This window comes from Eptatretus burgeri, chromosome 7, assembly GCF_056783735.1.
Source record: "Eptatretus burgeri isolate ZD-2024b chromosome 7, Ebu_testis_v1, whole genome shotgun sequence".
In the NCBI taxonomy this organism is placed as follows: Eukaryota; Metazoa; Chordata; class Myxini; order Myxiniformes; family Myxinidae; genus Eptatretus; species Eptatretus burgeri.
The window spans coordinates 22,817,113-22,832,791 of record NC_140967.1 but is presented as its reverse complement, the minus strand read 5'-3'; the positions used below and the strand labels follow the sequence as shown (position 1 = coordinate 22,832,791).

At 45.5% G+C, this 15,679-nt stretch overlaps 1 protein-coding gene across 3 annotated transcripts in view; it reads right to left on the bottom strand.

Moving 5' to 3' along the window:
* Window positions 1-15,679, bottom strand: part of DPP3 (dipeptidyl peptidase 3) — a 374,981-nt gene that overhangs the window by 220,174 nt on the left and 139,128 nt on the right. For all 3 annotated transcript variants that reach the window (XM_085887695.1, XM_085887697.1, XM_085887698.1), the window contains exons 5-6: window positions 9,639-9,713; window positions 7,438-7,531 (exon numbers count right to left, since the gene is read on the bottom strand). In XM_085887695.1, coding sequence (XP_085743821.1) covers window positions 7,438-7,531; window positions 9,639-9,713 — 169 coding nt within the window. The remainder of the gene's footprint in view (window positions 1-7,437; window positions 7,532-9,638; window positions 9,714-15,679) is intronic.

Here is a 15,679-nt window from a genome sequence, read left to right as displayed (position 1 = left end):
GGGACTTGTCCCTCATGAACCAGACTAGGCTGCACTCGCTCTGCCAGCAATCCAAACATTGTCATCATCCTGGAATCCAAGCTAACTGCTCACCTTCACTCTTTTGCTGCTCTTCTTCTAAGTGGCAAGCCATCACAATCTCGGTGTCCCCGAGTCCTAATCTTTCCTATTATCACTGACTCTCCACTTCTGTCCATCCCCACTCATGCATTTACTCTGTCACCTTTTCCTGTCGGCTTACACCTTTCTTGTCTACTCACCCCCACTCGTTTTCCTTGTCCTGTTTGCATGTTCCCAATTATATGGCCAATATTTCAATCATTTGTTCCTCTATTTTCATGCTGATGGAACCAACTTCCACATCCTCTTCAATCTCACTCTTCACTTTGGGTTTTCAAGACAGCGGTTCACCACCATCTCAGATCATCCCCATTCCAAACCCATGATCTTTTCAACCCACAGTAACCCCTCCCCCCCAACCCCACCCCAATCCATTTTTTCCCCCCCAGAGAGTTTCCTTCTGTATCCATCTTGTCTGCCCCATGCATCCTCTCCTGCCCTCCATTCTTCCCCACATCTATTGTTTGTCTGCCTCCCTATATTGGCCTCCAGCTCTGCTGTTGGTGTTTCCCCCCTCTATCTGCTGTTGCTTTTGTCCTGTTGCGTCCGGATCCGTTCAGTGTACTAATACGAGCTCTTCCACGAGCCTCGACTGTTTCCAAAAAAAAGTTTCTTCCTTTCCAATTTCTCCGTCCTCCCTTGTATGCAATCTTCCTGCACGACGTCGCTGTGTGAGCATAAACCTGTTTGTCATGTAGATTTTCCATGACCCTCCATCTCTGTATATAAATGGGTTAATGTAACAAAGAGAAATGTGATTTCTGACACTGGATGAGTGTTCAAGGGGCACACCATTAAACAACTGAACTTTAACAACTGTGCAGATATAATTCTTCGCCTTCCAAAGGTGTTGTTCAACACAATGGAGATTACTTTTGAGGGATTGTAAAACTTTGCAGGAAAATGAAATATGGACTCTAAATCTATTTACGTACATGTTGCCATTGCCCTCTTACAAGATCCTCACAAATCGTTGCTCAAGCGTGTGGAATCACACCTTAACCTATTTATAGAGAACAAAGGACTATTATACTTTATGAAGCATGATTTTGCTGGCAAGAGCAAATTTTATTGAAAGAAATATTTATCAACACGAAATCACCTGGATACATAATTCCTTACCTGGATTTACAAGAACATATTCTTTGTTCTTATCAACATGCAATTCAAGTCTTATCAAATTGCAGCACAGTATGCAAATATGCTAAGGTCAGGGTTGTGATTATAAGCTGGATATTCAGCAGCATGCAGTCCTCCGGGCAGAATGTCAACCTGATTATCCAAAATGGGAATAGTCTTGTACTTTGGGCTGACAGGATGGCCTTGAAGTATGCACACTTGCCTCTAAGCTGTCTCTAAGCTGTCTACCCTGGGTTTGAAACCAAACCCAACTGTAAATTCTATTACAGGCAGGGTGATTCGTCAATGTTTGTGCCATCCCTCAGATGGATGTTAAGCTGCGCATCCCATCTGACGACATTAGTTGGTGGATGATAAAGATCCCAAAGATCCCGTTGTGTCCTTCATGAAGAGTAGGTGAGCGATTGCTAGCACCTTGGAAAATTATCAATCCTTGCCAGAAGTATTTAGTCAAGCCCAGCTGGTTCATAAAAGACTTTGGCTAAATGCCCCAACCTCTCCCTCCCACTACCACAGCCAACCCCACAAGACACGCACATGTGAATTATTGTGGCCATTAAAGAAGAAGTTTCATCTTGTTTCTCCCTCAAAAATCCCAGACAGTATTGATTATATTTGCACGACCATAATATAGAATAATGTGACCTCTCTCACATAGACTACTCGGTAGAGCGCATACCTCTGTCAGGCTGAAGAGTTTACGTTTTGTATCACACTGAAAGGCTGGATCTGGATCCGAACCTCCAAAATCGAACTGGCTTGTTCTTGTCACCAAACCAACTCATCCACCAAGCTTTGTGATAACTCGTCCATAACTTTATGAAATATTGTGCTGCATATCGTTTTTGGCCCCATCTCTCAATGGTGAAGAAAAACTTGAAAAATTAAAAATTCTCGTATCCAAAACCAAGATCCGGAACTTCACCAAAATGGAATCAATTCTTCCTTGTCACACAAACAACCCATCCACAACTTTTTTGAGATATCATGCTGTATATCATTTTTGGCACTATCACTCAATGGTGAAGAATCGCTTTAAAAATCTCGAATCCAGATCCAGATCTTTACTGAAATCAAATCAATTCTTCCTTGTCACACCCCTAACCTTCCCACCAAATTTCGTCCGAATCCATCCACAACTGTTCACAGATATCCTTTTCACAGACATACAGACAGACAAGGGTGAAAACATAACCTCCGTCCATCTTCGGTGGTGGAGGTAATGAGGGTGCAGTATTGCAAGCTATTTTCACAATAATACCTTTCATTTTGCAAACACCATGCATGGCTGGATCTGCAAACCAATGATCCTCTCCTGCATGTTTCACAATTGACTATCAACATCCATTATCAAACATCCTTTTGATGAGGAAAAAATGACAGAAGTGCTTCCATGTTCAATCTAGTGCTTTCCAGTAACACAATATCAACAAAACAAGTCACAGGGTTCTGGAGTATTTATATTTTTTAACAGGGTCAAAGGAGGAGTAGATGTCACACAAATCACACCCACATGCAGGTAGAAAGACAAGACAACACTGCACTTGACCTCAGACTAATACAGCCAGTGACCTTTGGAGAAGTGACACAACTTCCCAAAGAATGAACCAGACTCAGTGATGTAATGGCTACAGCATGTACTCTGATCCTGGAAAGTCGGCAGTTCGATTCCGACCCTGGCTGACTCATACCAAAGACTTAAAAAATTGTACGTGCTACTTTCTTGCTCGACACTCAGAAGTTGAAGTACAGTATTGAGCATGGATAAACCCCACAGGTTATCATCCATGGAAGGAGGAAATTCCTGCTCAATTGCCCTGCTGAGTGCAAAGATAAAAATGATGTCATCATAAAATACGGCTTAGCTGGAACGCAGAATGCTCAATGAATTGACATCAGTTCCACAAGCCTTGTGACTGTGTTTGTCTGAAGTTAAGTCCATGTTGTCTCGATGTATTTGTCTTCGTGTGTACGTTTGATTTCTAATATGAGCCAGAGACCCTGTAAAAATAAAATAACTCAGAGCTGGCAACACCATCTTGTGATGTAACTTTTCTCTCTGTAGTCAACAGGGCAATTAAGAAGAAATCTCCACCCAGCACCTTCTCCTCAAACAGCCACTCCCCTCCACCGCCGTCCCCCCATGGGATGGTGACCCACACGGTTTACCCAGGCTCTATCCTCTACGTACTGAGCGTCAAGCGAGGAAGGTTAACACACCATTTCAAAAGTCTTTGGTATGACTCAGCCAGGCCCTGAATCAAAATGCCAAACCCCCAGACTCAGAGTGGACAAACTTAGCACAATGTCACTGTTCGAAGCATGTTCTTAAATAAAGTATTTTTTTAAGCATTGGTCCTATTTTGTTTCTGATAATTCCCACATGTTAAAAAAAAATAACAAAATTATCCAAAATTATACATAAAGGCAAATAGGTCAAGTCAGGTATGGGAGCATGAGCCGGAGCAGCACGTCGCTGCGTCCCCTTTCCGCCGGTACTCCAGGAGCCTCCGTCTGGCCATCCCCCAGGCAGATGCCTGGACCAATCCCCATCTCCGTGAGATGCTGATCAACTTGCTGCAACCACAAGGCACATGGTCAGCCCATTGCTTCTTCCACTCACGAGGCTCCCTCGCTGAGAGAATCTGGTGAACAGGATCAGCGTCAGGAAATTGAGCCACGTGTCCATACAGCCGGAGCTGACGCTCACGGACTGCGCAGGTAACAAATCTCATTTGAATCTCTCAGCAACCACTCATTGGACACAAAGTCTGACCAGAAATAGCCAAGGATTCTCCGAAGAGACCTGGTACCAAAGGAATTAAGTCGCCGTCTCAGATCCCTGATCAGAGTCCAAGTCACATCCATAGTGCAAAACTGGAAGGACCAAGGACTCAGACTTTCATCCTTCCACACAGGTATCGGCAGTGCCACACCCCATGATCCAGTGAATCCATAAAACACCAGGCCCGACCCAGATGTCCACTGACCTCTGGGCTAACAGTCAGCAGAGACATGAATAGCACTGCCAAGGTAAGTGAATCCGTCCGTGACCTCAATATCCTCGCCACAAACAGGTGCAGACAAGATAGCAGCATCCAAGATGTCAATGAAAGCCTGGATCTTCGTTTTGACCCAGGAAACCCGTAATCCCAATTCTTCTCACTCCCTATTAAGGACGTTGAGGGCTCCCAAAAGCATATCCAGAGTCTCCGCAAAGATGACTGCATCATCTGCGAAATCAAGGTCAGAGATCTTGACATTACCAAACGATGCACCGCAGCTTGATCTCTCCGACATCTTCCTCAGAATCCAGTCCATACAAGCGCTGAAAAGTGTGGGGGCCAGTACACACCCCTCGTGAACTCCAGTAACAACTGAAAATAAGTCAGAGATGGTCCCACCACATCTCACTGCACTCTCAGTACCAGAGTATAGTTCAGACATCAGATCGATCAGTTTTGGTGGCACGCCAAGAAGACGAAGAATCCTCCAGAGGGCAGCCCAATCCACTGAATCGAACGCTTTACAGAGATCAACATAGGCTGCAAGAAGCCCCTGCCGAAACTCTCATCTGCGTTCGGTGAGGACCCGAAGAGCAAGGATACAGTCAATCGTTGACCTCATTGGTGTAAAGACTGTCTGCTCTGGACACTGGTGCTCAAGCAGATGGTGGCGAACCTGATCAAAAATGATCCGAGCAAAGACCTTGCCCGGCACTGACAGCAGCGTCACCCCTCGGTAGTTGTTGCAGTCCTGACGATCACCCTTCCCTTTCTCGAGAGGAACAACAATGCCCCTCTTCTCGTCAGTTGGGATGATGCCCGTGTTCCAGGCAGAGCCTAGAACTGCATGCAATGACATGAGTGCAGCATTTCGACCAGACTTGAGAAGTTCAGCATGGATGCCAAAGATCCCAGGAGCTTTACCCCATTTCAACCGAATCACTGCAACCTGTGTTTCCACAAACGAAGGTGGTTCACAGTTTATTTTAAGGTCAGCCATAGAGAGAGTAACACCCCTGACATCCAACTCAACAGATAGTGGATCAGCCTGGTACAGATGTTCAAAGTAACCGGCCGAGGGGCCTTCACTTCGGACTACTCTATCAAGAGCCAACCACCCTCCACTCTAATTGCAGTACACCAAGAGGTGGGGTTGGAGGAAGGCAATGCGTGAATAACCCTACAAGCAGGATGAGAATCACTTGACGACAGGTGATGCTCTACCTCCTCACAGATTCCTCGCACACATGCCTCCTTGTCCACCCTGAGCGCACATACAGTTTTATGTCAGTCACAGCCTGGCCCTGTGACTCTGGTCAATGGTATTCAGTGTCCCTTGAGAGAGAAAATTCTTCATCGCCCTACAGTGAGTTCTAAGACATCCTCCGGCAACACCAAGGGCGGTGGTCTTGAAGGCACTCCACAACTCTTCAGGATTCCCCAAAGCACCCAGACCCCCCCCCCCCCCAAATCCCCACTCAGCACGTTTGCAAACTCCTCAGCTACCCTCTCATCCTTGAGCTTGCCAACATCTAGCAGAGGCAGCGATGGTAGCATTCTCCTGGAATTAAGCTGCAACTATAGAGTTGCTACAACAAACCTGTGGTCGGTATTGAGGAACTGAGCACTCCAGTAGACCCTGCAGTTCTGTATCATCCTCCAGCGACCATCAACGAGCACATGGTAAATCTCCATTGCCACACTGCCGGTGTTGGAATACCAAATCCAGTGATGAGCCTGTGAGCACTGAAACCATGAACCAGCCATCCTAAGTCCATGACTTCTTGCAAAGTAAAGGAACTTAGTGCAATTCTGGTTCACAATTTCAGACCCGTGGGGACAACACGCGTCTCATAACCATCCCGATCAGTTCCAGTTGATGCATTGAAATCCCCTAAGACAAGAGGAGTATCTTCCTGGGGCACTGACCAACCACAGACTCGAGCGTGACAGAGAATGCGTCCTTCACGGTGAGATCACTCACTTCAGTCGGAGCATATACAGAGACCAGGGAAACAACACCCAAGGAGTGACGAATCCTTTGTCTCATAATACGCTCATTGACCGGTGTTACCTCTATTATCATTGGAGTCAGCTTATTGGACACAGCTGCAGCAACTCCTTGGGCATGGTAACCATCAGAGCGACTCGACTAATAGTAGGTGTAATCACCCACCATGATCTTGCCGCAATCCGATTTTCCGAACCTCAGAGAGTGCAGCAATACCGATGTCTAAACGCTTGAGCTCAGATGATAACAGAGACAGGTGATCATCCTCTCTTAGGAATAGAACATTCCAGGCACCCACCCAAAGGGACAGCCTCAGATTATCCCAAGGGGACCACCGTCTGGTGGACAACACCTCAGCACCACCCTGACACACTCTCCCGCAATCTGACCCAGGAAGGTTACCCCATGGATTTCTTCCTTTCATCAAAGATTGGGGGTCCCGAAGGCTTTACCCCAATCCCGTCATCCGGTGAGCTGCCCTGGTTAGGGAAGCTGCACATGAGGTACTCCCACGAAGTGGGTTTACAGATTTCTTTGTGCTTTCCGTATGTTTTGCAGAATGAAGGATTTTATGGTGGCTGGAATACAAATCCTGCCATCAACCTACTAATAAGAAGTAACCCAACTGCAGGAGGATGTATGCAGACACAGTTGGGCACTAGATATGGATGGCCACTGGCTCACATGAATCTCCTCCACTTTTTGAGCCAATCATCTGTAAATTTTAAAAGTCTTCATGGCCGCTGTATCACCCTGTTTTTTTTTCTTTCTTTTCTTCTTATCTCACTTGCCGTCATCTTGCTTTTCAGCACATGCCTTGAAGCACTAAACGAGTGATTAAAAGTATTGGTTATAAACACGAGAAAGACAAGTTCCATAAAATTAGAATGATCTCAAAACATTACTCTGCCTAAAATAAATAAAAGTCTGAATCAAACTTCAACTGCCTTTGTTCGATGATTTTGCAGAATGACTCGGTCAGAAAAATGATTACCAATGTGATACAAAGTCACCTACTTGTGATACAAAGTCACCTTTAAAAAGTCACCTATTTTAAGACACATTCCCTTTAAAGACAGACAACGGATCGCTTTGAACTGAAAAAAAGAAAAGAATGCCTCATTAATTTGTACAAGGCATTAGAGAGTTATTCACACTGACCTTGAGTGACTACAGAGGCAAGTCTAACCTCGTACTGCACAGAGTGGTCAGGGGCCACGACTTTGAAAAGGCGGGTATTGTAAGCACTGATTTCCTGGAAGAGAAGAACAGTAGATTGGTAAGATGCCACAAGTCCAAAGGAAATTACTACAAATCTTACCAAAAGCTAACTCAAGTGTCCATGCATTTTAGCTTCAACCAAGAACCCATTGAATGGCTGAAAATCCCAGATGATTACATTACAAGTTTCATATCAGTGTTTCGAGCAACATTTGATCATCCTCATGTCAGTATGATGTTTAAACTATATTAATATGCATATAAAATACACTGGCTCATCCCGGAGTTATTACTCTTAATCTTTCCTTTAGTTTAACTGTAGTACTGTATTTGGTTAGCACTCATTATAATGTGATTATTTTAACCCAAAAAGTCACAAATAACTTCAATGTAAATGTGCAGATAAATAAGGACTCTGTTCCTCAATATTATTTATTATTTGATGTCAGTTTGTGATTGCTTGTGACAGTGCTCTACTCGGTAATTTGGCATGACCATCTATCCGTAATTTTTAACATTATCACTCGATAGATTTGAATGCAAATTGCACTTTCGTGACGAATTCACGATTCTGTCAGAACCACAATGTGACCCCTACCAAGATGTACGAGTATACCCAAATAGACTCTATAGCACATGTTTAAGACAAAGGTACGGTTTCAATAAATGGCAAAACTAAAAAGCAACTGGGAAAAATTTATCTAACATTTAATTATCATGGTCATCTCATCATGATTAGGAGAAAGGAAAATATTCTCAAATACTTCCATGTGTGTCTCACATCAATTAGAGGACAATTCAACCAGCCAGAGATTACAATTATTGAGGACAATTTTCAAACCATAAAAATATTACAATGGCAGGACATTATACATGGATTCGAACTTGTATTATCTGATGCCTCAAAGGTGACAACTAAATGAACAGGAGTTTGGCAGAATTATTGGCATGCTGGAGCAAGGAACCATAGGATGGCAGGTCAATGTGTGGCTCTTGGGGGCCTGTTTACTACAAACGCCCACAATTGCAGCGGTAACTGGCAATGTAACTCGAGGTGTGGCTGTTGCCTTTCTTGGTATGATCATCTGACTGTGCATGCCCTGTGGCTGGCTGTGAACCCCAAGCACATGACAACACATTTTGGACTTTGATGGATTGCAGGACAAGACATTATCCTTTCGCTTCGTTGCTCTTTTATAAAGTGCTCTAGCGCTGGTCGGGGACCAGGCCTGCCTGGCAATGACGCAAATGGCGGGAAGCGCGTTGGGTTCATATGAAAGATGGAAGGTTTATGTGAAAAAGGCAAAAAATAAAAGAAATAACTCATTCCACCACTGGTGACAATGAGGAATCTACTTGAACTTCCCTCGGGATGCAATATCCAGTGATTATGAATGCAGACTTGGGCATCTACAACGATGGTCGCACATAACTAGATGCATTTCATTTGCAGTTTTTCCTTTTAGCACGGCCAGATACGACTGCACACTAAAGGTTGCTGTCAATTCTGCTGTATTCACTTGCCAGTACCACCACATTCATTGCAATATGAATAAAACATTTTCCCAACGTAATCCTTTTCAGGGGCCCTTCAATTTCTAATATATGGTATTATTTCCTGCCATAATTTTTCTCCAATCGGCAGCTAGGAAATAGGACTTGATTTGACTCTGTGCGAGAATAAAATTAAATAACAAGTGACATCAGTCAATCCAGTCAATTTGTACTGTATACAAGAGCCAACAACATAAGAGCCTTGTTTATCTTACATTACAGAAGTATATTTCATGAGACATAAATGTAATTTCCAGAAAGCAGGGCCCAAACTTGTTCCCATTTGGGTTTTCATAGAGCTTACAGAGTGAGCGAGCAGAGTCATGATGGCAATAATTAAACAAACAATTAAACTGACAATCTACCTGTGAGGCCAATATAAAATGAAGAATACAATACTATGCAACAATATGAGATTCAGCAATACAACAATCCACATGGTTAATAAGAAAGCGTGAGTTTCATAAACAAACAAAGTGAAGTCTCAAAATTGACTCAAACAAGCACTGCATCACACTGTGCAGTTAATTACACATGCATATACCTGCAATTAATATGCTTTCATTCCGATTCTAACACAGCCTCACCTTTTCATCGAGGAAGCGCTGTGCTAGTTTGGCATCTTCCATTGTGCAGTTTCCAGAAAAGTACGTGCTGATACCCTGAACGAGAAAGAGAGGCGAAGAATGAAGCAACACACCCCATTGTCCAAACAAATCACGCCCTCTGCTGGACCATCATGGCTACACGCATGTCGACGATCAGGTGTGTGTTTTGAATATTCTTTCCTCCTGCACAACTTCCAACCATGTTACATTTGTTATTTATACCAAGGTAAATTTAGATAAAAACATGAGAGAGAAAGGGAGAGAAAGTAAGAGAGAGAAAAAAGGTATAGAAAAAGACAAAGAAAAATAAAGAGAAGAAAAAGAAAGAAAGGTATACAAAAACAGAAAGAAAAACAAGAAGGGCACTCGGGAGAGCACATACCTCCGCCACATAATGCCTGATGCACAAGAACATATCGGGCCCAATACATTTTTGAAATATCATGCTATACAGTACTATATCGTTTTTGGCCCAATCACTCAATGGTGAAGAATCACATTATAAATTAAATAATTGTCGTATCCAGATCTGGATTCGGATATTCACCAAAATCGAATAAATTTGTTTCGTCCAAATCCATCCACAACTTTTTGAGATATCGTGCTATATATCATATTTAGCCCTATCTCTCAATGATGAAGAATCACTTTTTAAAAATCTCGAAGTCGGATCCGGATCCGGATCTTCGCCAAAAAAAAAAAAAAGTTAAGGACGGATGGAGGTAGCCCAAGTAGCTGCATAAAGCAACCCAAAAAGACTTAGACCTCCATTCACAGGTGAGAGATGTGGGTGGGTCTTTCTTTATTTATATATTGACTGCTTTTGACGTTTGCACGTGGAACATGCTGGAGATCCTCAAATGGCATTGGTATGCATTGCTGTCTACGATATCGCTGATGATTCGCCAATAAGTGATGAAACTGGTCCGGTAGCTGAGGGGGTGTATAGCATTGGGATTCTCATGTGTGTACTAATGTGTGAACGTCTTTATAGTTGTTGAGGAACTCTGGGAAGGGTTCGAAACAGCATTAGCACTTACCTTGTGTAAGTCTTCTTGGGTTGCTTTATGCAGCTACGTGGGCTGGAGGGTGTGATAGGGGTCAATCATTTGTACAATCCTAGCCACCTGGGTGTAGTTGATTAGGTGAGAGCTGATTGGCTATTCCCTCCATTCACAGGTGAGGGTGTGGGTGGGTCTTTATTTATATATTGACTGCTTTTGACGTTTACATGTGGTACATGCAAGGAAGCCTTATTGGCATTGGTGTGCATTGCTGTCTACGCTATCACTGATGATTTACCAATAAGTGATGAACCGGTCCCATAGCTGAGGGCGTGTTTTGCATTGGGATTGTCATGTGTGTACTATGTGTGAACGTCTTTATAGTTGTTGAGGAACTCAGGGAAGGGTTCGAAATGGCATTCGCACTTACCTTGTGTAAATCTTCTTGGGTTGGTTTATGCAGATACTTGGGTAAGAGAAGTGTGGGAGGGGTCAATCATCTATCTATAATTCCAGCCGTGTGTGTGTGTGTGTGTGTGTGTGTGTGTGTGTGTGTGTGTGTGTGTGTGTGTGTGTGTGTGTGTGTGTGTGTGTGTGTGACCGCTGTTTCTCAACAACCACTGGTCCGATCTAATTGAAACTTGCCAGGTATATTGTTGGGGACCTGAGTATGTGCCTTTTCAAGGCTTGATATTAATCGGACAAGTGGTTCCAAGTTATGGCCATTTATTTACCAAACTAATGACAGGACACGTTGCTGCGTAGGCAGAGTCGTTGGGGAATAGATCCTCAGCCACGTTCCCCATTACGGGTTACAAGGTACGGACTTCCGGATTAGGATGACATACTGTATTCTAATAATTTCTCGATTTCTTATGCGCATTTATAGATAAACACAATGCCCCAATCCACTCGTCGTTGACGACAGCAAATGAACGGACTGTGTAGTTGCTTGAAAGTAGTTTTATTTTTGCAGGTACGGCCACGCACGTACGGGCATGCGAGAGCGAAAGAATGGCCTGTGTGGTTGTTGTTTCTGGCACGCTGTTTGAAAGTTTTTTTTTTTTGCACCTACGGCCACGCACATACACCCCAGAGAGTGAAGGAACGGCCTGTGTGGTTGTTGTTTCTGGCACGCGGTTTGAAGGTTTTTTTTCTTGCACGTACGGCCACGCACGTACGGGCACGCTAGAGTGAAGGAACGGGCTGTGTGGTTGTTGTTTCTGGCACGCAGTTTGAATTTTTTTTTTTTGCACATACGGCCACGCACGTACGGGCACGCGAGAGCGAAGGAACAGCGTGGGTGGTTGTTGTTTCTGGCATGTGGTTTGAAAGTTTTTTGGGTTTTTTTGGCATATATGGCCATGCACGTACAGGCACGCACTAGTATATATATATATATATATATATATATATATATATATATATATATATATATATATATATATATATATATATATATATATATATATATATATATATATATATATATATATATATATATATATATATATATATATATTTATATATTCCTTGCCACATGGGTGTAGTCGATTAGGTGAGAGCTGATTGGCTATTCCCTCCATTCACAAGTGAGAGATGTGGGTGGGTCTTATATATATATATATATATATATATATATATATATATATATATATATATATATATATATATATATATATATATATATATATATATATATATATATATATATATATATAAATATATATATATTGTTGCGAATTCGCGCCCGCCGGCATGCGAACGGCCACGTAACTCGAATCGCGGCACGTCGCCCACCGGACAGACAATTCTGTCGTGACCCTCTCGGACGAACGCCGGGAACTAGTCATGGGTGGGCCTTTCGGCCTCACCACGATCGTGCCAATCGGCCCCCCGCGTGGGATAGGGTTGTTCGCCAAATTCGACCTACCTAAGTACCCACGCGGAGGGTAGACCGGGCGATCGCACCTCGCCACAGGTCGACTCCGGACACGGGCCACTTAAGCGACCCGTTCCGTACTATCGGGATAACCGAGCGGTGTTATCATCGGCCTCGACGGTTCCGATTAATCATCGGGCGTATTAAGCCCTCTATCAACCCTTTACATGAAGCAAGATGGAGATTCAATTAAAGAAAAGACGAAGCGAAAAGGGAAAACAGTTCAACATGATGTACATTTATTCCACGGCACACGGAGAGCACACATATACAATTACAACAATGATGCACATATATCAAATGCTACAAAAGAAACACAACAATGCAGATCTACTACCGACTACGCGAGCACACGGCAACACTTACACAGTTTTACTTTACAGACGGCGCCAACAACACATTTACTCAAAAGCAAAAGAAAAGGGCCACCCTCAAAGACAAGGGGGCAGACGGGGCCTGTGGGCAAATATTTGCGCGGGACCTGAAAGAGCGGTCAGGTCCGCGAGACCGGGTGGATCCTACCCGTGTCTTTGTGATGAGCCGCAAATGTGGCGGCGCGGCGATGCCCCGACTTCGTGCTCCTTCGCGGGTTTCGTTGGCACTGCTTGGAGTGGGGTGGGAACGGGGCCCCCTTTTCGCACTATCTCAGCGCGGGGGGAAAAAGGGGGAATTGTTGATGCTCTGGGGAAAGAGGATAACTGGATTGCTTGGGCCCCGCGACGAGCGATTCCACCGCGAGCTCTTCGCCGACCGCAGTCTTCCTTTCCTCGGACCCGAGCTACTCGGTCTCTTCCCCCATTCTCCTCAGCCGACTGCAGCAAACCACCTGTACGCCCTCGCCTCCCGACTCCACTCCGCGCTCCAACCCGACTCTGCCTCAAAACTCTCTTCGCAATTCCAAGGCCGACTCCCCGCTCCTCCAAGGCAGACTCCGCTCAAACCGACCCTCTCAAACCGACTCTGCCAACCGACTCTTCACAAATCCGCCCCGTGCTCGGCGCTTTATAGGCCGGCAGGAGAACCCACATGCAAATTTCCAGATCAGGACGAGCTCGGGGGTGGAGCCACGCTCGCCCATTGGACGGAGAAAAAGGGGCGTGAGTCTCCCCTGATCCTAGAATTTACATATCTCGATTCGACACCGACGCGCCTGGAGGCGGGGCCAAACCACCCCACGCTTGCTGATTGGACAGATCAGAAGTGGGCGTGTAGCATTCCTGATCCGAATTCTCCTCGGAAAGGCCGCATTTTGCACTCAGGCTCGGCGCGCATCATGCACGGGCCCAGGACAGCCCGATGCTTGGTGCTCACAAGTGGTGCGGGAATGGCCACAGAAGGAGAAGAGGTGAAGGTGGTGGAGGGTTTATGGTGGTGGTTTATGGCCATGGCGACGTTTGGAATGGCGTTGATGCGATGTTTGTGGGAGCGAGTTGTGAAGGTAAAGGTCGTGGCTGTTGGCATTGTTATTGTGAAGTGGCGTTGCGGTTGGTGGTTGTTGTGTGATGGCGGTTGAGATGTGGTTGGTTCAAAATAAAGATAGAACAGAAAAACAGCTATCTCAAAGGGTCGCAGCCCGAATGAATCACATTTATTCCCTCTAAACAATGAGTTTGGGGCTAACTACACATGTACTTACAGAGATATCTCACCTACAGGACCTGAATGGTGGTTTGCGAATTTCCTCAACCGCAACACTACCCCCTCCCCTTTTTACAGACTCGTCCCGAGTCGTCAAATTTTCGTGTGCCATCATGTGTAGTTCTCCCCTAGTACGTTTTACCTACGGATCCCTGAGTGCGACATTCATGGTATTCGTGTCCCCAAAATAAATAACCTGAGGGCTGAGTAAGTAACTCAACAAACCCACTCACATGGACGACTTAAATAAAATTGCCGGCGCTAAGACATACATGCCGGGGGCGCACTCATATGTACAGTACATCTTAACCTTAACTTACAAATTTTACACGAAACCATGGCCCAGGATCAATGGACTCTGCAAAAAGAAAGCAGTCAGCAGGGAGCCAGGCTGCTCGCATGCAGTCTCTGGCTCAAGCAATGCAGGTGACAGGGAACGTGGCCGGCTGCTCACACGCAGTCCAAGGCCTCCCCCTTTGAAAATGAACCAAGTGAACCACAACGGTGCATGGGCTGCACAAACGCAGTCTCCTGGTGCGGCTGCCCGCAAGGCAGTCCCTGCAGAACACTGAACGGGCACTGACGCAAGCAACAAAACGGTGCATGGGCTGCACAAACGCAGTTTCCGTGCCAGCTCAAGTGGCACACGCAATGAACACAACGGATGGATGGATGGATGGATGGATGAGTGGATGGACGCAAACACGGTGCACGGGCCGCCACTGCAGGCCCGTGTTTTAGCTGCCAACAGGGCAGTTCTCACAGCTTGCAAACCGTTGCCTTGATCCTGGCGCACATGGAAATGAACAAGGGGCGGGCAAAGCAAAATTGACCGGGGCAAAAATGACGAGGGCAGCAGGCATGGCATGGCAAAGGTGAGCAGGCAACACAGCCTGCAGAACAAGGCCGCTGCAGGCAAACACAGCCGGCAGACGAACTGGCCGGCACAGGCTTTGAAGTAACACAGCCAGCAGATGAAGTGGCCGGCACAGGCCTTGAAGCACAGCAGCTGCAGACGATCCAGCCGGCACAGGCCTTGCAGCAAAACAACAGCTGCCGATGAAGTGGGCCGGCCTTTGCCTTGCAGTGGAGGTTGGTGGAGGGAGTGCGGTGGTGCTGGCCACTCGAAAGGCGGGCTCGGACCTACCCTACGGTCTCCCTCCCAACCTATCGCCTTTGCCTGTCACTGTCCCTACCCACTCCCTGAATTTGTGAAACCCAATTTAGCCCCAACTTATTTTTTTGTTGTTTTTATGTTTACTTCCCCACCATAATTCATCCCCTAACCCCCTTTATCGTCCTTGTTCGGCTAACCTATCGTCTACTAGCCTACTCCCAACCCCTACGTTCCCTTCCCGCTGGGGAACAAGTGAGAGCTGGCGTCCTGTGTCGAGGCCCAACGAAGCCTCAGGATGGCCTCCCCAGACTTCAGCGAT